Source organism: Malaclemys terrapin, chromosome 1 (genome assembly GCF_027887155.1).
Source record: "Malaclemys terrapin pileata isolate rMalTer1 chromosome 1, rMalTer1.hap1, whole genome shotgun sequence".
NCBI classification, from domain to species: domain Eukaryota; kingdom Metazoa; phylum Chordata; order Testudines; family Emydidae; genus Malaclemys; species Malaclemys terrapin.
Genome location: NC_071505.1, coordinates 19,376,038 through 19,402,294, shown reverse-complemented (window position 1 = coordinate 19,402,294; position 26,257 = coordinate 19,376,038). Strand labels below are relative to the sequence as shown.

At 38.9% G+C, this 26,257-nt stretch overlaps 1 protein-coding gene across 1 annotated transcript in view; it reads right to left on the bottom strand.

The window, feature by feature from the left end:
- Positions 1 to 26,257, bottom strand: part of SEMA3E (semaphorin 3E) — a 229,448-nt gene that overhangs the window by 49,426 nt on the left and 153,765 nt on the right. Inside the window, exon 5 of the mRNA XM_054017241.1 lies at positions 8,420 to 8,513. Within this exon, the coding sequence (XP_053873216.1) occupies positions 8,420 to 8,513 (94 nt within the window). The remainder of the gene's footprint in view (positions 1 to 8,419; positions 8,514 to 26,257) is intronic.

The following is a 26,257-nucleotide window of genomic DNA, read 5'->3' as shown; positions in this document are numbered from 1 at the left end:
GTTTTATTAATTAAAGAACTGTTGACACTGCCTGCCTTCTCCAGACAAAAAATGGATCCAAACCTGAAGCCTTTACTTAGCTGAAGTCAATTTGGCAGATTTTGCTCAATAGGTTACAGCATTCCTCCCACATCCCATTAAGTTCAAAGAAAGGTGACCATCAAAGTTTAAGTGGGAGCACAAAAGACAATTCCATGTTTCTCTTTTCTAGAAAAAAAGAATTCAAGAAAATGAAATGCACACTGCCCCTCCAAAAACGAACAAAAAACAAAAAAATCCCCGAAAACAAAACTTACCCGAATGCAACTTTAAGGTTATACAGAATGAATCACAAATATCTGAAAACGCTGATAAATTTCCAAAGTTAATAATCCCTGCTGTCATTTTGCACTTATAATAAGTAGAAGTTTCCATTCTTATTTTTCAGTTAAGAATGTAAATTAATATATTCCCTGTTTATGCTATAGAATTTATATAACTGAAAAATACAGGACATGCAGGATGGTTGTTCCTTCTGTAACCTTAACTTAAAAGTTACTTATGGTTTTCTGATTTTGCTCTCCTCCTTCCTTAATAACAACATTCAGCTCTTTTAGGACCTGGTGCAAAGGCCACTGAAGTCAATGGCAGATTTTGCATTGTCTTTGGATAAGCATATACAGAGTTTTTCTTCTGTAGATCTCAAAGTGTTTTACAAAGGAAGGTAAGTATCATCAGGCATCCCATTTCAAACTGGAGAACAAAGAGTTACTTGCTTGTAGTTGCCACTAAATCAGGGCAGAACCCAAAATAGAGCTTCTGACTCCCAGGGTAGTGCCCCGTCCATTGTCTTTCCGTAAATTTGCACAAACGTAGTGTTTTTGTAAGCACAGTGATTATATAAAGTAGGGAACAGATTAACAAATAAATCTCTTCTCTCTTTTTTCTTGACTATTTGCTTGTCTAATAGCTCAAACCAGCCACATGCGGCTCTTCAGAAGTTAATATGCGGCTCCTTGTATAGGCACCGACTCCACGGCTGGAGCTGCAGGCGCCAACTTTCCAATGTTCCGGGGGGTGCTCGCTGCTTAACCCCTGGCTCTGCCACAGGCCCTGCACCCAGTCCACCCCTTCTTGCCCCCTTCCCTTAGCCTGCCATGCCCTCGCTCCCCCCACCCACCCCAGAGCCTCCTGCATGCCATGAAACAGCTGATCAGGAGGTGCGGGGAAGTAGGGGGAGATGCTGATCGGCGAGGCTGCCGGTGGGCAGGAAGTGCTGGGAGTGGGGGTTGGGGGAAGCTGATGGGGGGCTGCTGACATATTACTGTGGCTCTTTGGCAATGTACATTAGTAAATTCTGGCTCCATCTCAGGCTCAGGTTGGCCACTCCTGGCTCAGACTATTGATTCCATAGCAAGAAGATTCATCAGGAAAATCAGGGGAAAGCAATAGGAGCTTGGATTAGTGGACTGGGATAGCTGATTTCACAAGGAAAACATTTCAAAATATGTTAACAATGATGCAACTCACAGATTCATAGATTATAATGCCAGAAGAACCACTGTGATCATCTAGTCCAGGGATCGGCAACCTTTGGCAGCTTAGTGGCGGCCAGCAAATCCCTCGGCCCACGCCACTTCCCGCAGCCCTCATTGTCCTGGAACGGCAAACAGCGGCCAGTGGAAGCTGTGATTGGCCGAACCTGCGGACGCTGCAGGTAAACAAACTGTCTCGGCCCGCCAGCAGATTTCCCTGACGGGCTGCGTGCCAAAGGTTGCCGATCCCTGATCTAGTCTGACCTCCTGTATAACACTTCCCTGGACCCCCTGAATTAATTACTATTTGAACTAGAGAATATCTTTTAGTGAAAAAAAACAATGTTGATTTAAAAATTGCCTGTTATGGAGAATCCACAAACCTTAGTAAGTTGCTCCAATGGTTAGGTACAATGATTTTTGATTCAGAGTTTCATACACTGAAAGGAAATTCTGCTATTTGAAACAACAGGGCTGAATTCTGCATTTCTAGTACATTCAAAATTCCCTAGGAATTTTAGATGCAGACGGAATGCAGGGTAAAGCCAATATTGGCTGCTTTTCTAATGTACATTTTCTGAATGAGGAACAAATAGATACCGCATTAGGATTCTTTAAACTTCAGTAATGAGATTCTCATTGCTTTAAGGTCACATGTACATTACAGGCCATTACTGTAAACTTTTTAGGATGTGCCAGAGCAATTAATACACAAGATTAACATAACTACCTGTATAATGTTATAGTGTGTGTAGGGAAATGATGCATTTTTTTGCTTGACTTTCTAAAATATTCACACTAATCTGTTTCTAATCAGCAGAACAAGACTTTGACAGCATATAGACTTTAGGTAGACTGTGTAACAAATATTTGAACCTGATTTTGGTGTGGTCCCAGTTGAGTGGGTGTAGTTTATCTCTCTGGAGAAGACACATGCATTGTACAATATCTAATCTTCTGTCTTTTATCTCATTGAAATCAAGTCAGGCTTTGCTATGGAGTGCTTTTAATTAGATATAACAAATTAAGGGACAATTTCTGCAATCCTGGAAAGCAACCGGAATTTTGTCTGACAACTCAGGACAATAGGATTTTGTGCTTCTAAGCAAAAAAGTGTAAAAGTTGCAAAAATGTGCAAAAAGAGGAAAATGCAGAACTGATTTTGTTTCAAGTGACAATGGTAAAGAAGCACAAAATCCTTTTTTTCTAAGACTGAACAAGAAATGTTATTAGATATCAGGAGTACTGTCTCCAAAGCTACTCTCTCTCTGATTCCTTATAGAGATTTTACCTGGAAACTTCCCCAATCTCCCTCTTGCCTGGCTTTGAGCTATATTTTAAAAGAAACAACACAGGTATCCTCACAGTTATCAAAAATGCAATATCCCAGCAAATTAATAGGGGGCAGTGTCGTGATGAAAATCTCATCTTTGATGTGACATAAAACACATGGCCGTATACCATGACAATTTTCCTAAGTATACAGGTATAACCCAAGGTTAAAAGGGAGCCAAATTCCAGCACAAGGCTGCAACATTCCTTTTAGTTGAATCCTTTGGGTAATATCAAACGAATATTATTTCCCACATCTCCTCTTAAAATTACTGCAAGTTTGGACTAGATAGGCTATTTCTACCTCAGAAATGGCTGTGCTTCAGTTGTTGGTGATGTTTTTGGTATGAGTAATTTGAAGTGAAAGTAGTAAAACAATGGAAATATTAAGAGTTACCATTAGTAATACTCCTTTTTATGGAGCCGCCAAACTATAACTTTTGCAAAGCACCCCAATGGCAAGTATTCTATATTTTTAAACTATAATAATTAAGAGTACTAGTATGGGGCAGTTCTACACAGGTGTGGCTCAGGCCCAGGTCTTCAATGATACTTACACACTGAACTCCCATTGATTTCAAGTATTTAGGTACCTAATTCCCATTGAAACTCCCACTGCAGTCAATGGGAGTTAGGTGCCTAAATATATTTGAAGGTCTGGGGCTCAGTGACTTCAGTGGGGATATTCAGGGCCTAGCAATACAAGTTTAGAAATAGTTAAATCTGGAAGATCATTTGCAATATGTATGACTAAAATCAAATTTAAATAGATTTACTTAGGTCAAAAGAAAAGTTTGCGTATTTCAGCACTTCAATTAAAAATCCTGGTTCAATAAAATGATAGTTCCTGACTTGGCTTTAAAATCGAATATCCCACATTTTAGTGAGTTTTATGACAGGTCATCTGACCTGATGGTAAAGTAGCTTGTGATGAAAATTCTATTATGAATGATTAAACTCGTCACAATTTATTGTCAGCATAAGGAAACAGAATAGATGTTTAACTGCAGAGATGTTGTATAAAATGTAAATTTTAGAAAAATTCTGTACAAAACTCTTGGACCTATTTTCTAAAAAACAAAACAAAAAATCCCCCTATCATCCCATATGCTTTCAATAGTCAAAGTGGCTCTGTAATAAATCACGCAGGCTGATTGACTAAGACCACAGTGGCTGATAAAACAGTTTAGGCCTATAACTTTTGATATAGCTAATACTTTATGAGCAAGCTGTGATAAATTTACACTAGGTTTTAATGTCTATTTTCTATCTAGGAAAATCCATTCTGATAATGATCCTTCTGGTTTTTCATGCCTGATCTTGGAATGGGAAAGAGAACAACTGAGTGAAAGAGAGAGCGATAGAAGGATAGAATAAAGAAGTGAAGTGCTAAACAATTTAGCTCAATCTTAGACTATGGGAGAGAAAAGACAATTCAGGTCTTTCTTCAGAACAATAATATGGACTTAAATTTGTAAAGTGTTCAGATACCACTGTGATGGGCACAAAAATAAATGGTCAGATATCACGGTGATGAGTTTGAATAGGACAGAAGTGAAAATGCACACTTCGAAAGGTAGGCAGATAAAACTTTAAAGTCATTTTGTTCAGCCCATTAGGAAGGATGCTGGATTCCTGCTTAAAAACAAATTATAATTGGGAAGATGGTAATCAGTTAAACCAAAATGGGAGTAATATGAAATTTAGAGGGAGGTCTCAAAAGAATGGAGGGTTTGGTGGTATCAGGAAGCCCTTAGGTTACAAAGATGGAAACAAATTTCAAATCCTTCAAAAGAGATTTAAAACAAAAAAAGGAGTTGGGTTAAACTTATGATTTGTTAAAGGCCTGTGGGTAAATGTTCAAAAGCACCTAAGTCCCACTTTAAAAAGTGACTTATGTCCATCTTCTCCATGGTATTAGATGCCTAACTCCCATTGAAATCAATAGGAGTTAGATTCCTAAATACCATTGAGGATCTGGGCCCTAGTCAAATAGGAGCCTAACTCCCATTGACTTTTAATGAGACGTAGGCACCTAAGTCATTTAGGTGCTTTTGAAAATTTTACTTATTTCCCTGTTTACAACTTCCTTTCCCTTGTTACAAAGCTATATGACAATATATTCATTCTTCATCTGGGATGAATAAAAAAACCCCCTGGGTTTATACTCTTGCCAGCCAGTGTTGGTTTTGAGGACCAGCCCTTCTGCTGGGCAGATAGTTCTTCAAGCACACACTAGCTTGTCTAGTGAGGTGCCAAATCCAATATTAGATAAAGGGCCCAAGAAAGAAGGAATGGACAAGAAAAGCCCCTACTCTCACGTGGAAAGAGCCAGAATCGCTTGGTCACGGTGCTCAGGTACACAAGCCTCTCTGGCATATGTTTGGTCAAAGCTGGGCTAGGCCCTCATTCATCCTCTTATTTTCTTAATCTCTTATCTCTTTTATGGCTGCATGCTCCATGTACAGCTAAATGGCTAAAGTCTTCTTAGGTTGAGTAAGTCTTAGCCTGTTTTTTCATACAATACTAATCTTCCTGTTGACTTATCACATCCAAAGATTAGCCTTCATTTGTTTTGCTTGGACTGAGCAAGTAGTTCAGCCTTTCACTCTTGCTGCTTTGGTGTCATCCACACAAAGGTTATTTATTAATGGCTACAATGCTTGTTTCTACACTCTCATTGTCCTCCAGACAAATCCACCCCAAACTGTCAACCGTCTGCCACAAACCCAAACAGCTACACTGCATGGTCTCATGAAATGCCCTAAGAATTCATTCTGTTCATTTGCCAAGTGTTATGTCTTCTGTGGTTGCTCCACTGTAGGCCTCAAAGGGGTAAAAAAAAATCACTCTAAAACATATTCTTCTAGTGTTTCCCTTCACTATGAATATGAGAGCCCCTTAAATAAAAATATATATAAGACTATTTATACCTTTAAGAACTTTATACCCTCAGATGAGTATTGTTTTTTAAATAACACCAAGACTAGGTTCCTTGAGCTACTGTATGACCCTTTAAGAATACAGCATTTCCTCACAACAGTTTGAATGTAGACAATCTGGCTATATTTCTATTGAAAGGATGACTTTTTCCTAGAAAAGTTAATCTGATTCTTAACATAAAACAAATTCCTGGTGAACCTAAAGTTTTTAGGAAACTTTCATATTGCTTAGTAGAAAACAGTGAGATCATTTGTCTATTGATACTAAAACATGATAGGCTCTTAGGAGTCAGATCCTATAAACCACGTATTTGTGGAACATTAATTGACTTCAATGAAAATTCTGCACATGAAGAGCTTCTAGAATGGGACCTCTAAGAATACGTCCACAATGCATTTCAAAATCCACAGCAGCGAGACTCAGAGCCCACGTCTACAGACTCGGGCTTATGGGACTTGTGCTATGGTGCTAAAAACAGCCGTATAGATGCTGCCACTTGGGCTGGAGCTCAGGTTCTGAAACCCACCCCTCTTTCTAGGTTTCAGAGCCTAAACTCAAGCCTGAGCCTAAACTCAAGCCTGTCTACACAGCTGTTTTTAGTGCCGTAGTGGGAGCCCTAGTCTGTAGACCCAAGCTCTGAGACTCATGGGTTTTTAAATGATGTGTAGATGTATCCAAAACTGCTTTTTCCAAGATCCAGGCATGAAATGCAAGTACCTTATGCCCAGGCATGAAGTGCTCAATCAGGACACAATCTGACTCCCATTTCAGACAATAATAAAACTCACATTGACCTTGCAGTTAGAGCAGAATCAAATCTAATTTATTTTCTCAGTTTTGCCTGAGTAAAGACTGAGAACTGCAGGACCGTACTGCTAAGCTCCAGTCCTACAGTTAAGCTCTGTGCAGGTGGACCCCTGTACCTATGCAGAGCTCACTGTGTGATCATGGTCTTGGTTATTAAATGGTTGAAACACAGACAGATGAAGAGTGTGTGAAAGACCCATAATCAACTGTACTTCAGGGGCATGTGTAACACAGTGTAAATCAGTCAAAATATTTTTTCTGGATCTTCCATGTCTATATAGCCACTAAATATGAAGTTATTTGAGCTGTGATGAATGATACTGGGAAGGCACTACAATATGTTAGATTTTGCTGAACAAAAGTAACTTCAAGGATTTTACATGAATTGGAGGGAAATCTCACCAAAATAATGTGTTGAAGTGAAAGGATACGTGACCATAGTACCTGAATATAATCCACTCATGGTACATACCTTTGAAATACTAGGGATAGGCTTTCTGATTTTAGTTCAAGATGATACAGTTTATTAACACCCCTCCTGCTCTGGACAAATTGAGATTTGGTGTTTGAGATAAACAACAAAAAAGCATTAAAATCCACACATTTTGTGCCACTGCCATGTAAACTGCAAACGTCAAGAAAAACAGGAAAACACAAAACTATTTCCAGAGTGTTTCTTTCCGGAAAGATATCAAACCAAATCACTTTCCTCATCTTCACGTCTCTTCATAATGACCCCCTGACACATATCTCCTCACCCTTCCTCTAGATTCAGATGTTCCCTCTACTCTCTCTATTCAAGCCTATTCTTATTCATAATATCAGCCCTTCTCCTCTACTGATAGTTGGTCCTTTCTTTGTGGTCCTTGTTAGCTTTGTGAATCAGCCAGCCCACCTCTCTATCTCACTGACTATCTCTTTCAAGAAAAGCTCAAAAATCATCTAATTTACCCTTCCCACAAACACTAGTTGTTGGCCTGTTTCTTGTACCTGTAATTCTCTCTCAACACCTCTCCTTATCTACTGTCCCCATCTAGTCTAACATCTTTGTACTGTAAGACTGGCAAGCTATGATATCCTACGTTATGCCCAAGAACACCATGTTATAAAATAAATACATGCTGGATTGCATTGTAGTTTAGTTTCAAAGGTTTCGATCCTGCAACAAGAGCCTCATGGGCAGCAGTCAATGTTGTTCTGTGGTGGCCTGGTAATGTGCCGACATTAATTGTTTTGTAGGATTGGGGACAAGTTCTGTTGCTGCAATGTTCAGTGTAAAACACGCTTTTCTACTCATAAGCACCTTGTTTGTTTCGTTTACAAGAAGAGACAATTACAAACCCCCTACATTTGACATCTTAAGAAAACTTATAGGTTGCATACACAACAAAAGCCCTCAGTTATAAAACCATTTGGCCTAATAGCATTTCTCTAAAATTCCTGTTGTCAAAATTAAGTCTTTGAAGCTCGCAGTGAAAACTGTCATTTTGGGATACACGGTTCATTTGTGTAAATATTTTGAGCTGAATACATAATTTTGCTTTGAAAGAAAAGAAAACGGACATTACTTTTAATATTAAGTGACAATCAATTATCTTTGTAGAACAGTGCATGTAATATAACATTTGCTCGCTTGTCTGAGATACACTTGCTCAAATTAACACTGTCTGGAATGTAATATTAATGTGGGCACCACTGATAGAAGTAAGTCTGACATGCCAAAGGCTGTAAAGAAATACTGACAACACCTAGGAGAGCTGACGAAAGAGACTCAGAAAGATAGTTTGACAGCACCTTGAAGATTGAGACATAAAGTTCATTACCAATTAAAGTTGAGATGAAGGAGGAGCTGGGATCAAAAGGGCACCTGCCTCGTCCTCTCTCAAATTTGTGCCAGTCCAGTTGAAATAGATAATCCTTTAAAGAAAGTCACAGAAAACAGCATAAATACTACATTAAAATAAAATAATAAAATATTAGCTTTAATGTATTTGATATCTCTGAACCGAATTGACTTTTTCTGAGTGGAGAAATTAAGATTACCATTGTTCATTAATAAATTTGTTATAAAGAGTCTTTGATTTCCACAAAACATATTTGCATACAGACTACACTGCAACATTTATTGAATCAGTGATTCATTTGTATGGGCAGAGTGAGGGAAAATGTCCCTACCTCTTCTAAAATTATCTAAATATTCAATAACTATTTAGCAAAGAAATGTATTCATCCTCTCTAGATAGGATGGCATAATACATGTAGCACAGATTTGGGACTTCTGTGTGTCTTCTTTGTACTAGAAAGTTTTAGGAATGAATGAATCTTTGATTAAAACGTTCAGAGCATGCGATGTGATTTATGTTGTAGATGTACTCCAAAATTAGTCTTGGAAGAAGATGGGCAATCTAGCTTTCTCGGTTTAAGACTTAACCTGAACTCTTGCTCCTGTAATGTTGCCTCTTTTATCACCTGCATTTTTCTGGGTTTCCAAAAGAGCTTCAGAGAAATGCGATTATTTCACTAAAATGTCAGGTGAGAGCACAGAAGAAAATATTTTTAAAACTATTTATTTATGAAGTTTTAACAAATCTTTGCCATGTAAAGATCAGAGCCAAAACAATGTTCATTACAACAGTGAGCTTTTGCTTAGAGAAACATTAAACAGTAATATAATCCCCAGCTCATTTAACAGGGTGTTACCTTTATTACAAAGTGAGCACCTTTACATTACCCAAGACATGCTGTTTCTGGTGATTTTATAAATTGAGTGAAATTACACATATTTAACAAACTAGGCATGTCTATCAAATGTTAATATTCAAAATTATTGGACAGGTGTGCTGGTTTTTGGTGGGTGAGTGTATTTTGTTTGAGTGTTGAATAAATGGTAGATAAATATCAAAGTACATGATTAGTGCGTTAATTGGAAACCTTTTTTTTTAAATGTATATATTAAACTTTTCCCCTTCAAAAATAAGGGGGAAGAAAGTACAGTTATGACAATTAGATTGCCAAAATATACATAGTACAATAATCAAGAATTTGTATTATAAATATATATGATACCATATATTTCAGCAATGCCAGTTCTGTGTCACAGATTCACTCATCGAACAAGTATATGAAACCATATTATTTCTTTCAGCATACTGTATAAATTCAATCCTTCTGCTTGGTGAACTGATCTCAGTTTTAGGTTGGTGGTATACATGTATGTCAAATGTTTGGGTAGATGTAAAACCACACAAAAAAGGAAGCTAAAAAAGTAAAGGTTTTTAAAAGGGACAGCAAGATGAAAGAACAGGAGGGCAGAAAACAGAACGGTGGGGCGGGGGGAGAGGGAAGAGAGGGTAATGAGGGTGACATTTCGGTTCTCATCCTCTAGAGATCAATCAAGGCCTGTACAAAGTTAGACTAAATCTTTTCAAATTTGTCTAAGGCCCATCTTCTCTGAAATGTTACTCACTCTGTAGTTGCCAGCCAGCCAGGTCTCTCTGCCAAGCTTCTATCCCTGGAAGCAATCTGCTCTTCCATCAAAGCAATACAAGCCATTTGGCTACAAGCACTGCACTATAGAAAAAAGCTTTCCATGAGCTGAGAGTTTCCAAGATGTTGGGATATATCCCAAAACACAGTTTGGAAAGTAATTTCTAAGACTGTACCCATCATCTTGGGACGGTCCCAAGACACATGAGCCAGCATGGCTCCAGAAGACCCACATCTCCAGAAGCTGTCTGTGTTGGGAAAACCCAAGCTCTGTAACTTATGTGGAGACCAGTGTGAATTAAATATAATTTTCTGCTGGATCAGCCTTAATCACATATCAACAATAGAGTTTTTAATGTATTGTAAGGCATTTCCCCATTGGCTAGGGCTCAGGTTTATACACAAATTTTTGTTCCAGGCCCAGCACAGATAATCTAAATTAGGGACTGTCACTTGAGCCAGGAACTCTTAAGAGGCTACAGCTGGTCTGGTAAACCTGTGGAGCTCTCTTCACAACAACAGAAACTCTGGATTTCTGGCAGTCCCACTGCCTCTGGATTGAATACATCCTTCAAAAGATGTTTAAGCTGTAGGAAACACCATTTGCACCAGGTAGGTTATACGGTTGTTGGAGTGTTTGCAATGGAAGAAATAGATCCTCTGAGGTCAATTGAGACCCCTACAATTTCCCCTTATCCAGCTATTTTCTCCACATTAATCATTTATTGTCCATTTTCAACTAATTGCCCCAGAAGAAAATATTTTTTTACATTGAACATCTTTCATCCAGCTAGGTTTATTTTAGGGCTCTTGATTAATCACAGTTAACTCGTGATTAACTCAAAAAATTAATCGTGATTAAAAAAATTAATCGTGATTAATCGCAGTTTTAATCACACTGTTAAACAATAGAATACCAATTGAAATGTATTAAATATTTTGGATGTTTTTCTACATTTTCAAATATATTGATTTCAATTACAACACAGAATATAAAGTATACTGTGCTCACTTTATATTATTATTTTTATTACAAATATTAGCACTGCAAAAAAGAAACAAAAGAAATACCATTTTTCAATTCATCTCATAAAAGTTCTGTAATGCAATCTCTTTATCATAAAATTACAACTTATAAATGTAGAATTTTTTTGTTACATAACTTCCCTCAAAAACAAAACAACGTAAAACTTTAGAGCCAACAAGTCCTACTTCTTGTTCAGCCATTGCTCAGACACAAACAAGTTTACATTTACGGGAGATAATGCTGCCTGCTCCGTATTATTTATTATTAATTATTATTATTATTATTATTATTATTTACAATGTCACCTGAAAGTGAGAACAGGCGTTTGCATGGCACTTTGTAGCCAGCATTGCAAGGTATTTACGTGCCAGATATGCTAAACATTTATATGCCCCTTCATGCTTCAGCCACCATTCCAGAGGACATGCTTCCATGCTGATGAAGCTTGTTAAAAAAATAATGTGTTAATTAAATTTGTGACTGAACAACTTGAGGGAGAATTGTATGTCTCCTGCTCTGTGTTTTTCCTGCATTCTGCCATATATTTCATGTTATAGCAGTCTCGGAGGATGACCCAGCAAATGTTATTCATTTTAAGAACAGTTTCATTGCAGATTTGACAAAGTGCAAAGAAGGTAACAATGTGAGATTTCTAAAAATAGCTACAGCACTGGACCCAAGGTTTAAGAATCTGAAGTGCCATCCAAAATCTGAGAGGGATGAGGCATGGAGCATGCTTTCAGAAGTCTTAAAAGAGCAACACTCCGATGCGGAAACTACAGAACCCAAACCACCAAAAAAGAAAATCAACCTTCTGCTGATGGCATCTGACTTAGATGATGAAAATGAACATGTGTCGGTCCGCTCTGCTTTGGATCATTATTGAGCAGAACCCATCATCAGCATGGACGCATGTCCCATGGAATGGTGGTTGAAGCATGAAGGGACATATGAATCTTCAGCACATCTGGCATGTAAATATCTTGTGACGCCGGCTACAACAGTGCCATGCGAACGCCTGTTCTCACTTTCAGGTGACATTGTAAATAAGAAGCGGCAGCATTATCTCCTGCAAATGTAACCAAACTTGTTTGTCTGAGTGATTGGCTGCAGTAGGACCGAGTGGACTTGTAGGCTCTATATATTGTTTTATTTTTGAATGCAGTTATTTTTTGTACATAATTTTACATGTGTAAGTGCAACTTTCATGATAAAGAGATTGCACTACAGTACTTGTATTAGGTGAATTGAACAATACTATTTCTTTTGTTTTTTACAGTGCAAATATTTGTAATAAAAATAAATATAAAGTGAGCACTGCACACTTTGTATTCTGTGTTTTAATTTAAATGAATATATTTGAAAATGTAGAAAACATCCAAAAATGTGTAAATAAATGGTATCCTATTCTATTTAACAGCATGATTAATCACGGTTAATTTTTTAATCGCTTGACAGTCCTAGTTCATTTAGATGCGGGGGGAAATAATTACAAACCTGCCCATCTAAGGATACTTTAAAGTTGAGATTCACCCAGTGACTAGTACACCAGTGTGACCTCTGCCGAGGGCATCTGCAATTGTGAATCACTGTTAACTACTCTGCCTCAACAAGTGAGTGTGCAACTGCTAAACTGTGTGTCAGCTCCCTGACACACCATCTTGTCTGCTTTGTCAGCAAACTCTTCAGGAATCTGCCAGTCCAAACCTTACTGTGCAGCTAACAATCAGTGAACCCTAATTACCAAGTTCCCCAAAGACATCTCTCTGCAGTGTCCAGCCCTCTAATTGAACTCAAATACATTAAGTTTGCTGCTCCTTTAAAGAGACAATACACAATAGCTTATTAACGTACTTGGGGTTGACAAACCCTCCACTTCAACCAAAGTGCTGAGATGGTTTGTGTTAAAAGCAAAACAAGTTTATTAACAAAAAAAACCTAGGTTTAAGTGATAACAAGAATAAGGAATAAGGATAGAAATGGCTATAAATAAGCAGAAGTAAAAATATACTTCTAAACCTAAAACTTAACAAACCAGAGTATTTTGTTCAGAAAAGTTTATTAATCATAGACTTTTTTTTCAGCATGGCTGCCTGGACATTTAGCCAGGACCCTCAGGAAAAATTAGAGATTTCCCTCCCTTTCTTTTTAGTCCAGTAAACCTTTGAAATGTATTCTTTGAAAAATAAGCCCAACGTTTCTCCCTTCTTCTGGGGTGCAGACACTATGCTGTCTTCTCTCCCACTTGCTAGCTTGATAACTTTGTTTATCTTACATGTAAATGTTCCTTTATTGTCTCTGCCTGACGACCAGCCTGGTCAGACAAGCAAATATACATTCCTTTCTCTAGGTAGATTGGGTTTGTGCATTGCTTGCCAAACACATTTAAAGAACATAATTCTAGCACATATTTATAATTCTTTGAACACAGCCGGTACTTCCACTACTCAATGATTTTCGGGACTAGGGTGTTATCAGTTGGTATATGATACCTTACATGATACCTTTTAGATACAGATTATGCCAACAGTGTGTTAGTGTGGTGAGTATGTCAGGCATGACAAAAGTTGCTGACACAGAGTAGTGAACCATCAATGGGCCTCTGTATCACACCTCTCTCCCTGACATTAATGCAGTAGTCTACTCTGCGGGCATCAGTTCAAAGACCCCCTGAACCCATAGACTTCCCCCTCTTTAACATCCATACTTCACCAAGTGATTGCTTCACACCCATCTGGATCACCCTGGTCAGTAAAGGGATCTGTCGCCACTCCCAAAGGTGTGAAACCAAATCTCTTACCCTCTGTGTCCCCTCTGCTCCCAGTAGTTTGTCCTGCTCTCAGTGGAGTACTGGCCCACAGCTATTTACCTAGCTGAACCAATGACTCACTGCACCCAGCAGTTTTTGGCCTCAGAACCATCCAGCTGTGCTTCAATTTCCCTGATCTCAGTGGAGTGGTGGCCCACAACTTTCCTAGCTGTGCCAGAGTCTAACCACTCCCAGCAGATCCTGGGTATGTTTTACCCCTGCCACAGACACACTTAGCACTGACTCAATTTCTCCAGTGAGGGTTTACCCCCTCGACCACTGAGTCTAGCCATGGCGGGTCTCCCATCTAACTATGTTTATTTAGGTGTGGGTAAAAAAATTACAAAACTGCTCATTTACGGATACTTTAAAATTGAGATTCATCTAATGACTAGAAACCAGTGAAGCTGGAGTCCTTGAAACAAACAACTTTGTTTCAATATAACTATTGATGAGTGCTTTCTTTCTTTACCGGTATGTTTTAGTTAGATAAGAGACTGAACAAAAACCTATGCACAATTTAATTATCCCACTCCACGGGCATACACCACTGATACTTGCAGGGACGTTAAAGACTAGCCTTTCTGCTTTGAAACATGAGCTCTGATTGGTTCCTTCCTGGTGCTGTTTTGAAACATCCCCTTGCTGCTGGATGTGGTTTGAACATAACGGTAACTTGGCACCTCTTTAGTCCCCATCTCCTGCTGCCTGTTCTGTCACCAGTTTTGAAGAGTGTTGTTTTTTCCAAATCTTCAGTGACACTGGCTCTTTGAAGCTCTAATTATATTTTGCTGCTCTGTGCAAGTTCTTCCATTTTCTTGTGCATCTTGTTCCTTCAACACTTGTATTTGAAAAACTATTTGGGTTGACATGTGCATGAGGAAGGTGGGGAGTGAGAACTCTGTTAGCCAACAGTAATGCTGCCAATCAGTTTAGAATACTGATAGTCCAATGTTAACGTAGAAAAAGAGAGGGAAAGAGAGGAAGGAGATGTGAGGAAAAGACAGAGGGAGACTTTACCACCTCATCCTGTGGCTTGGATTATTCCATCCTGCTGCTGGTCAATTTTCAAGCCACAAGGGAATAGGATTCTTGTGGAACCCTGAATTTCATCCCAAATTTCTTAAACATCACACACCAGTTCGAGTTAAAAAAAAATCAGGATGTTTTGGGTCGACAGTAGACAAGAACAGTAAAGAGAGCAAAACAAAGGGAAAATATACTACTGAAAACCATGAAGAATGTACTAGAGAGTCATTACTGTCCAAAAATGTGATGCAAAGGAAATTCTTCTTAAGAGAATGAGCCTACTTGCTGTTATCTCTGTCTTAACCAGCTACTAAAAATAAAGGTACTAATGAAAAATATTGCCCTCCCCCCACCTGAGTTTCGTCACTGAAGCATTTGTCAGTAAATCAGTTAAACAAAAACCAAAGAATGTGAACAATTTTCAAAGACGAAGGTGAAAAGTAATTAGAGAAATAACTTGTGAGTTCATAGATTTAACATGATCTCCCAGTACTTGTGCTGTCCATTTTTACCCTCTCATGATAAAATAACAATGAAATAGTCAATGAAATCAATGACTGCAAATTTAAAACCGATAAAAGAAACATTCTTTAGTAAATAAGGTGAACAGAAAACAGGGGTGGACACAGAGTTGAAGCAAATTAACATAAACATTTCACACCAATAATTGCAGAAATGTTGTTTATGCTATTTATGCAGCAATACTGTTTTCTGCAATTGATATGGTAGGGTCCATACCTCCTGTTGTTGTTGTTATTTTGTACACAGAACTGCAACTTAAACAAACTGGATGGGGTGTGGGGTGTATTCATGACAAGACATGGCCCTATTTATGAACATAAACTGTCATTCTTGCTCAAATTTTACTTAGGTAAAGCCCATTAAAAGCAGTAGTTTTGATCAACTTGGGACACTGAAACCTGGCAGAGAAAAATCTTATTCATGCAAGGAAATAATGTAGGCCACTGCTCTATAGTTATGGATATGTGATAGTAAACCCAAACCAGGCTAGTCTTATGGGAACATCTTACAGACCGAGGCCACTCTTAACTATTGGTGAATTAGGCAGCTCACTAGGGCAGTAGATTTTGGGGCAGCTGCCTAAAGTGGCAGCTTGACAGAAGGGTAACTGGGCCAAATTTGAATGGTGTTATAAGCCAGCAGGCCAGAGCACCATGCCTCTTACTCAAATTTGGCCCGGCTGCCCCTCCATCAGGCCAAATCAGGGGCAACTGGGCCAAATCTGCCAGCCTAGACCTATGAGGAGGGGGAAGCATATTGAAGTTTTATCTAAGGTGGCAGTTTTAAGCACCCTCTGACTATAGAATTTGATAAAGATAAACCCAATGGAGTCCCATAGAAATTTAAAAGGGTTCTCTTGAAATTATTCTTAAAATCTATAGAAATTAATAGAAAATTATCTCCTTTTATGATCATTTTTCAAGCAGCCAATAGAAATGAAGAAAGAACTATATATCTGCTATATAATTCCATTGAATGGTATAAATATTCTATTCAAACGTTCACAGTTTCCATCAGGGAAAATTTACCTGCTATTGCAAACCTTAAATTTGAGCCACATTCTTCAAAAATTGCCTTGGGTTTACGACCCTTCTAGGAATTGTGGAGGGATTCTGAGTGAACCTGAGATAAATTATTGTTTCACGGTGAAATGAGACAAAACTCAGAGGTTTCTTCTACATTTCATTGTGCTGGTTCCCTGGACTCGTTTAAACCCGAAGCTCAATGTGAAACAAATGTGACCCAAACCAACAAAACAGGTTCATGCAAAACACTGTAAACTGAAACCATCCATTTCTCCTCAGCACTTTCTACAGTCATTTAGGCCTGGATCCTGCAATGAGACCTATGCAGACAGACCACAGTGCCTGCACAGATCTCTTTGCAGAAATAAGGCCATAATATGCATGGTGCACATTAGGCCATTTAATTTAAAATCAATGAGTGGTTTTAAGGGAGTGCAGTGAAACCTGCATATGGTGAAGCTGTTTTTGCACACAAGACAACTTAGCTCACTGGATTCTTATTATTATCATCACAGGCAACCAATAAAAAAAACCCAACACAAAGATAAACTGACCCATTGAGCCATGTTGACAATCTGAAAACCGTATATTTTATGGTTCATGGAATGTGCAGCGTGCAGGTTAACTGTAGTGAGAATGGTAGGCAGTATTTATATTGTCCTGTCATTATCTATGTTTTAACAGCTGGAATTTTTGACTAAGCAATATGGTTTAAATTTACAAGCCATCACTATCAATCAAGGTAGGCAAAAATTTGGATTTCAGTGTAACATGGAGACGTTTTTCAGTTTTGATAGAAAGCAGGACAAGTACCACATTAAATGCTAGCAGATGCATGAGCTCATCACAAAAAAGGTCTGCAAAATGCAGACAATAACTTTTTTCAAGGGAATTTTCCATTTTAGCCTTCTGGGACAGCACAACAAATACAGTATTTGCATTTCTAACCGTGGAGGTTAGTCATTGAAGATGACTATGTGTCTGTTTCCACATGATGCCAATTTAAATGAAATAAGTGTGACACATTAATAACGTCAAGGGCTAATATTATCACTCTAGCCTTTCTTGCTGTGTGTGTGTGTGACACTGGAATCCTTTAGACTGTCAGACGAAAACTCACACCCTACAGGATAGTACATAGCAATTCAGCTTTGTCATTTGTTTTACAGGCATTTTCCAGTAGTTAGGGTAAAAGTCACACAACAACACAGATGGGTGGGTGGAGTTACTAATATCTAAGCCTAGCTTGAAAAAAACAGAGATCAAAGTTTTATGTATAATTTCTATGACTAAAGAAACCCAATGCACACTTGGCTATTACTAAAATAATCATCTTTTGCAAAAATATACTTAGTTTCCAAGAACTGCAGCCATTTTATCTTTAACTAACTCAATGGGAATTAATAATGTTAGAGAATAAAAATATAATGTAAATTATAAATAATAATATAAGAAAAGGAAAATCAGAACTATTAAAGTTGAAAGGCTACATTAAATTGCAGAGTAGAGATTTGCTTTTTCACTTGCCTTTGGTTCTGATTCAACAAAGAATTTTAGGGTGTGCTTAATGTAAAGCATGTGCTTAAATCCATTCCCATTCAGCAAAGCCCTTACGCACATGGTCATCTTTAAACACTGGCTTAATAAAGGGGCTATGTATAGCTGTTCCTATGAAAGTCTATTTATGAGGCAAAATAATTTGATTTTCCTTGTTTGTTTGTTTTTCAGTTTTAAGACTCCGCAAGTGTTTTCCATGTAAGGGGAAAAAATTGCAACACCCCTAACCCCCGAGATATTGATATGTGTGTTCCTTGAAGATACAGTAAAATGACCCAAACCACATCTCACAGAAGTCAATGGAGAGACTCCTACTGATTTCACTGGGAATGGGCCTAAAATGAGTAACTTGATCTATTAATGGTAATTATCAGCAAAGTTTGGGGTAGGGTATTCGTCCATGTAATACAGGACCTTCAAAATGTTCATGAAAAGGAATGGGAAAGGGGTTGCCATTCCTCTGAAACAAAGTTTGAGCCATTAGACAGACTGGGAAAGATACCGATTTTAGCACTTTTAGTTAAAAAATATATGTATAAATATGTATCAAACAGTACAGCTGAAGTCACTTAACTCTTTGCTGCTTTTAACAAGTTAGTAACTTGCAGGGGAATTATGCCTCTGTTTGACTAAGAACTCAAGGTAATTTGTATTGCAGACCAGTAATTCGTCCTTGGGGGAAATTACACTTTTAGGCCACCATGACTATAGGTAGAAATCTGTAACTATGGTTCTTGGCACTTGATGAATCATTTCACGTTCAATCTGACATACTGGGCAAAGTTCACTTCAAGCATGAGTGGTCACAACATTATATTGTCTTTAATTAGCAAATGAAATCATATACAAGAGATGATTTGGTCGATTGGCCTTCTTGTATCAGTGTTTTCATATTGGGGGGATATTTAAATAGTAGAGTGAAAATCATTGAATCATTTTCACCTGCAAAATCAGTCAAAGGGCAAAAATGTAAACCAGGGATGCTGAGGTGATAAATATTCATATATTTGCTTGTGAAAAAGCACGCAGAAACTTTTTGAGGGAACAAGCAATGGATAGGATGCTGGTGAGATCTGACTCACGCGCCTCAAGCAGACTTGATTTTTTTTCTGTTCATGTAACCTTGTAAAGCAGAGGAAATCACATTCTATGATGGCATGTAGAAAGGAGCAAGTGTCTCCTGCTTAGCCCCTCGAATGACTCACATGCTGCTTCTTCCTCTCATGGTGCACAGTCATTCATCCGCGGCCCAATCCAATGGTCACTGAAGTCAATGGGAAGACCTTCATTAGTCTTTGGATCAAGATCACAACGTACAAGGCCTTTGGCCTTATCTCCATTAACCTCAGATATCTTCAGTATTGAGCTAGTGCACTTAAAATAATAATGTGGCCATGTCGGCACTGGCAGCAGTCCAGGCTAGCCACCTGAGTATGTATCTAGGGACTCAGGCAGGTTTATATTTGGGAGACTAGCTCATGCCACTGCCCGTGCTGTTGTGGCCATACCACAGGCGCCGACTCTGTGGGTGCTGCGGGGCTCAAGCACCAGGCACCAGGCACACATATGTTCAGCGACGCTGCAGAACCAATCAGCTGTTTGGTGGCTGGCGGGAGGTGCTTGGGGGAGGGCGGAGAGCAGCAAGCGGCAAGCAGCAGGCAGGCAGGAGCCTCGGGGAGAGGGTGGAGTGGGGGCAGGAAGACATGGAGAGAGGGTGGAGCCTCAGGGGAAGGGGCGGAGTGGGGGGAGTGTCCTCATGGTGGAGCGAGCGTGGATCACTCCTGGGGAAAAATAAAAGTCAGCACCTATGGGTCATACTGCTATTTTTAGCTTGCTAGTGCATTTCTGCCTGCACACGCTGAGAAGCAGGCTCCTAGCTGCAGCATAGACATACCCCTTATGTTCTTTTTGGCCTTATTTATCTTTAAGGTTTCTATTAACTGAAGCAGGGTCTTGCAAAATCCCTTGATTCATGGTATAAGGTGTGCACCAATTCAACTTGCATTGAAGTCAATAGTAATCCTTCCAGTGCAACGGAAGTTGTATTGGACCCACTATGCAGCACACAGCATTTTAGGGGGACACAGCAATTAGTTTCACATATTGAATTTCTTTTCCTCTAAAATTTATCTTTAAACAAAAACCAAGATAAGACAAGTGTGTTAAAAGAACACTAAGGTTACAAAGATAAGCACTCACAAGTCAGGAAATGCCAAATGCCCCCTTGTAAGTATGCACTACCATACTGTCCTAATAACATGATCACATGCTGTTATTTCCACCGGCCCTCTGCATTTCTCATTTAACACAAAGGTTGGAGATCGCACAGTGAATGACGGGTTCATTCACTGAACAGTGAGGATAAATATAATGGATGAAATTTCTCTTTATATATAGTTACAATGTATATTATATTTAAATTAATATTTTAACGTATTAAAATGTAATTAACATATTTAAAACAATTTCCATGGAGACAATATAATTTTGTGTTGATGGAGAGCCATTATACTTTGCAATAGTTTATATAAAGAGCAGGTGTGTCTGTGTCTGAGTGGATGCATATGTATATAATACTCAGATTTATATGAGATGCCAGTAGTACCTTGAAGATGCTGGTGTGTTACAAAAATAATGTGACCTAAAGCACCAAGGAACCTCTGTTGGCATATATTACTTATACTTCATCAAGCATGGCAATTGGAAAGACCTTTTTCTTCCTGCAAATAGATATTTTTATGTGATAGGAAAGGTTAAAAGCTGGAGGGCTCCAAAGAAAACTGGTGTCCACAACGGACAACTGGAGTGTTTTTGATGGAACCCATCTCCTCTGTGTTTTCTTTTCGTTTTCTCTCGGGGACTACAACAGAATTATTAGTGCAAATTGCCTGCGCCCACATGCCATGCTGATCCTAAACCTTCCTTCTTGCAAATATGCATCCTTTATAAACCCTACACCCTAATATATACAGATGTTAAATACACTATGCAGAGGCTTCTTTCAGGATAGGTGTATTGAACGAATTTTGACTCCCACATTTTCTAAAAAAAAAATTGAAAAATCACAGAGCATGTCTGTATATATCAGCACAGCACCTAGTCAGTGTTTTAATTCAAATACAAGGCTCTGAAATGAACCTGCAACTCTATGACCTTTCATAAGCTGAACATTCCACCTCATCAAGAAAGTATGTGGGGAAAGAGATATACTGTACTGGATGTAGGAAGAAAGATTTATACTTTAGGTAGCATAACTGAAAGCTGACGATAGGATCAGGTCTGAAAAGACACTTCAAATCATTCAGCCTTAGTAATGTGCAGAACAATTTAGATTAAACAGTTTCCATGTATACAACTATTATATTATACCCAAGAGTATTAGATAAGTATCCTTTTTGTATAAACAAATGACTAAATCTGTACAGTGGGTTAGAATAGTAAAATAAGTTTTCAGACACTGTCAAAGCCTTTAATTAGGAAACCAAAGAACCAAACCATTTAAGATGCTGAAACCACTAGAGAATGAGCTGATGCTCAAAGAAAACCAGGCACACAGGAAGCTCATACAGAGGGCATTTAGGTCCTCATCCTGCATGCACTTAAGCATGTGCATAATTTCACTCACTCCCATTGAAGCCTTCAGAATTACTACTCACTTGAGCAAAAGTGTAGTAAGCAATGCAAGTGCTCAGACAGACAGCATGTTGTTGAGCAACCTTATGTACACCTAGATACATGGAAAGCCACAACAGTTTTAGTTGCAGAACTATTCTAGTTTTAAAACGTATCATCGGCTCATTGAGGGGGAAAAATACCCGGCTGACCTCCTTGCCCAGGTGTCAATGGAATGGCAAGATCTGAAATTCAAAATTATTTTTACTGCCACCCAAGCAGATAACAATGTGAATTCACCATCTAACTTATGGCAAGAAATGTCCATAGAATCATAGGACTGAAAGGGACCATGAGAGGTCATCCAGTCCTTTCCCCTGCACTCATGGCAGGACTAAGTATTATCTAGACCTTTCCTGACAGGTGTTTGTCTAATCTGCTCTTAAAAATCTCCAATGATAGAGATTCCACAACCTCCCGAGGCAATTTATTCCAGTGCTTAACCACTCTGACAGGAAGTTTTTCCTAATGTTCAACTTAAACCTCCCTTGCTGCAATTTAAGCCCGTTGCTTCTTGTCCTATCTTCAGAGGTTAAGAAGAACAATTTTTCTCCCTCCTCCTTGTAACAACCTTTTATGTACTTGAAAACTGTTATCATGTCTCCTCTCAGTTTTCTCTTTCCCAGACTAAACAAACCCATTTTTTCCATCGTCCCTCATAGATCATGTTTTATCATAGAATCATAGATTTTAAGGTCAGATGGGACCATTATGGTTGTCATAACCATAAAGGGAAGGGTAACAGCCCTCCTGTGTACAATACTATAAAATTCTTCCTGGCCAGAGACTCCAAAATCCTTTTACCTGTAAAGGGTTAAGAAGCTCAGATAACCTGGCTGACACGTGACCCAAAGGACAAAATACTTTCAAATCTTGGTGGGGGGAAGGCTTTTGTTTGTGCTCTTTGTTTTGGTTGTTGTTCGCTCTTGGGACTAAGAGGGACCAGACATCAATCCATGCTCTCCAAATCTTCTGAACAAGTCTCTCATATTTCAAACTTCAGAGTAACAGCCGTGTTAGTCTGTATCCACAAAAAGAAGAACAGGAGTACTCGTGGCACCTTAGAGACTAACAAATTTATTAGAGCATAAGCTTTCGTGGACTACAGCCCACTTCTTCGGGCATCCGAAGGTGCCACAAGTACTCCTGTTCTTCTTTTTATATTTCAAACTTGTAAGTAACAGCCAGGCAAGGCGTGTTAGGTTTATCTTTGTTTTCTCAACTTGTAAATGTTTCTTTTGCTAGAGTGTTTATCTCTGTTTGTTGTAGCTTTGAACTTAAGGCTAGAGGGGGTTCTCTGGGCTCTTTGAATCTGATTACCCTGTAAGGTTATTTTCCACCTTAATTTTACAGAGATGATTTTTACCTTTCTTTCTTTAATTAAAAGCCTTCTTTTTAAAAACTTGATTGCTTTTTCCTTGTTTTAAGATCCAAGGGATTTTGGATCGGTGTTCACCAGGGAATTGGTGGAGGAATCTCTCAAGGCTACCCAAGGAAGGGAGTTAGCACTTGGGAGTGGTGGCAGCAAAACCAGATCTAAGCTGGTAGTTAAGCTTAAAAGTTTACATGTAGGTCCCCATATCTGTACTCTAAAGTTCAGAGTGGGGAAGGAACCTTAACAATGGTCATCAAGTCTGACCCCCTGCACAATGCAGGCCACAGAATCTCACCCACCCACTCCTGTATCAACCTCCTAACCTATGTCTCAGCTACTGAAGTCCTCAAATCGTGGTTTAAAGACTTCAAGGTGCACAGAATCCTTCAGCAACTGACCTGTGCCCCACGTTGCAGAGGAAGGTGAATCTTCTGCCAATCTGCCCTGGAGGAAAATTCCTTCCTGACCCCAAATGTGGCGATCAGCTAAACCCTGAGCATGTGGGCAAGACTCACCAGCCAGACACCCAGGAAAGAATTCTCTGTAGTAACTCAGATCCATACCATCTGACATTTCCATCACAGGCCATTGGGCATATTTACCACTAATAGTCAAAGATCAATAAATTGTCAAAATTAGGCTATCCCATCATACCATCCCCTCCATAAACTTATCTAGCTTAGTCTTGAAGCCAGATATGTCTTTTGCTCCCACTGCTCCCCTTGGAAGGCTTTCCAGAACTTCACTCCTCTGATGGTTAGAAACCTTCGTCTAATTTAAAGTTTAAACTTCCTGATGGCCAGTTTATATCCATTTGTTTTTGTGTCCACATTGGCACTGAGTTTAAATAATTCCTCTCCCTCCCTGGTATTTATTCCTCTAATATATTTATAGAGAGCAATCATATCTCCCATCAGCCTTCTTTTGGTTAGGCTAAACAAGCCAAGCTCTTTGAGTCTCCTTTCATAAGACAGGTTTTCCATTCCTCGGATCATCCTCCTAGCCCTTCTCAGTACCTGTTCCAGTTTGAATTCATCCTTCTTAAACATGGGAGACCAAAACTGGACACAGTATTCCAGATGAGGTCTCACCAGTGCCTTGTATAACGGTACTAACACCTCCTTATCTCTACTGGAAATATCTCGCCTGATGCATCCCAAGACCGCATTAGCCCATATCAAATTGGCGGCTCATAGTCATCCTGTGATCAACCAATACTCTGAGGTCCTTCTCCTCCTCTGTTACTTCCAACTGATGCGTCCCCAGCTTATAACAAAAATTCTTGTTATTAATCCCTAAATGCATGGCCTTGCACTTTTCACTATTAAATTTCATCCTATTACTATTACTCCAGTTTACAAGGTCATCCAGATTTTCCTGTATGATATCCTGGTCCTTCTCTGTATTGGCAATACATCGCAGCTTTGTGTCATCCGTAAACTTTATTAGCACTTTCCCACTTTAAATAAGAATGATCCCAAAATCGATCCCTGAGGAACTCTACTAGTAACCTCCCTGCAGCCTGACAGTTCACCTTTCTGTACAACCCATTGTAGTCTCCCCTTTAACCAGTTCCTTATCCACCTTTCAATTTTCATATTGATCCCCATCTTTTCCAATTAGGCTAATAATTCCCCATGTGGAATCGTATCAAATGCCTTACTGAAATTGAGGTAAATTAGATCCAGAACTGGATTTCCTTTGTCTAAAGTTTCCTTTGTCTAAAAAATCTGTTACCTTCTCAAAGAAGATCAGGTTGGTTTGGCACGATCTACCTTTTTTAAAACCATGTTGTATTTTGTCCCAATTACCATTGACCTCAATGTCCTTAACTACTCTCTCCTTCAAAAATTTTCCCAAGACCTTGCATACTACAGATGTCAAACTAACAAGCCTGTAGTTACCCGCATCACTTTTTTTTCCTTTAATCATTTTTGTTGCTCTTATCTGGACTTTCTCCTATTTGTCCACATCTTTCCTGAAATGTGGCTACCAGAACAACTCAGCTCCAGTTGAGGCCTAATCAGCATGGAATAAAGCAAAAAATTACTTCTAGTCTCTTGCTTACAACACTCCTGCTAATACATCCCAAAACGATGTTCACTTTTTTTGCAACAGTGTTACACTGTTGACTCATATTTAGCTTATGGTCCACTATGACCCCCAGATACCTTTCCACAGTACTCCTTCCTAGGCAGTCATTTCCCATTTTGTATGTGTGCAACTGATAGTTGCTTCCTAAGTGTGGAGTACTTTGCATTTGTCCTTATTTAATTTCATCCTATTTACTTCAGACCATTTCTCCGGTTTGTCCAGATCATTTTGAATTTTAATCCTATCCTCCAAAGCAGCTGAAACCCCTCCCAGTTAGGTATTTTCTGCAAAATTTATAAGTGTACTCTCTATACCATTATCTAAATCACTAATGAAGATATTGATTAGAACTGGACCCAGAACTATTCCCTGTGAGACCCCACTTGTTATGCCCTTCCAGCATGACTGTAAATCACAGATAACTACTCTCTGGGAACGGATTTCCAACCAATTTTGCACCCACCTTATGGTAGCTCCATTTAGGTTGCATTTCCCTAGTTTGTTTGAGAAGTCATGCAAGACAGTATCAAAAGCTTTCCTAAAGCCAAGATATACCATGTCTAGCACTTCCCTTCTATCCACAAGGCTTGTTACCCTGTCAAAGAAAGCTACTAGGTTGGTTTGACACAATTTGTTCTTGACAAATCCATGCTGACTGTTACTTATCACCTTATTATCTTCTAGATGTTTGCAAATTGATTGCTTAATTATTTTCTGCATTATCTTTCCAGGTACAGAAGATAAGCTGACTGGTCTGTAATTCCCCAGGTTGTCCTTATTTCCCTTTTTATAGATTGGCACTATATTTGCCTTTTTCCAATCTTCTGGAATCTCTCCCATCTTCCATGACTTTTCAAAGATAATCACTAATGGCTCAGATATCTGCTCAGTCAGCTCCTTGAATATTCTAGGATGCATTTCATCAGGCCCTAGCGACTTGAAGACATGGGGATAGCTCAGTGGTTTGAGCATTGGCCTGCTAAACCCAGGGTTCTGAGTTCCCTCCTTGAGGGGGCCACTTAGGGATTTGGGGCAAAATCAGTACTTGGTCCTGCTAGTGAAGGC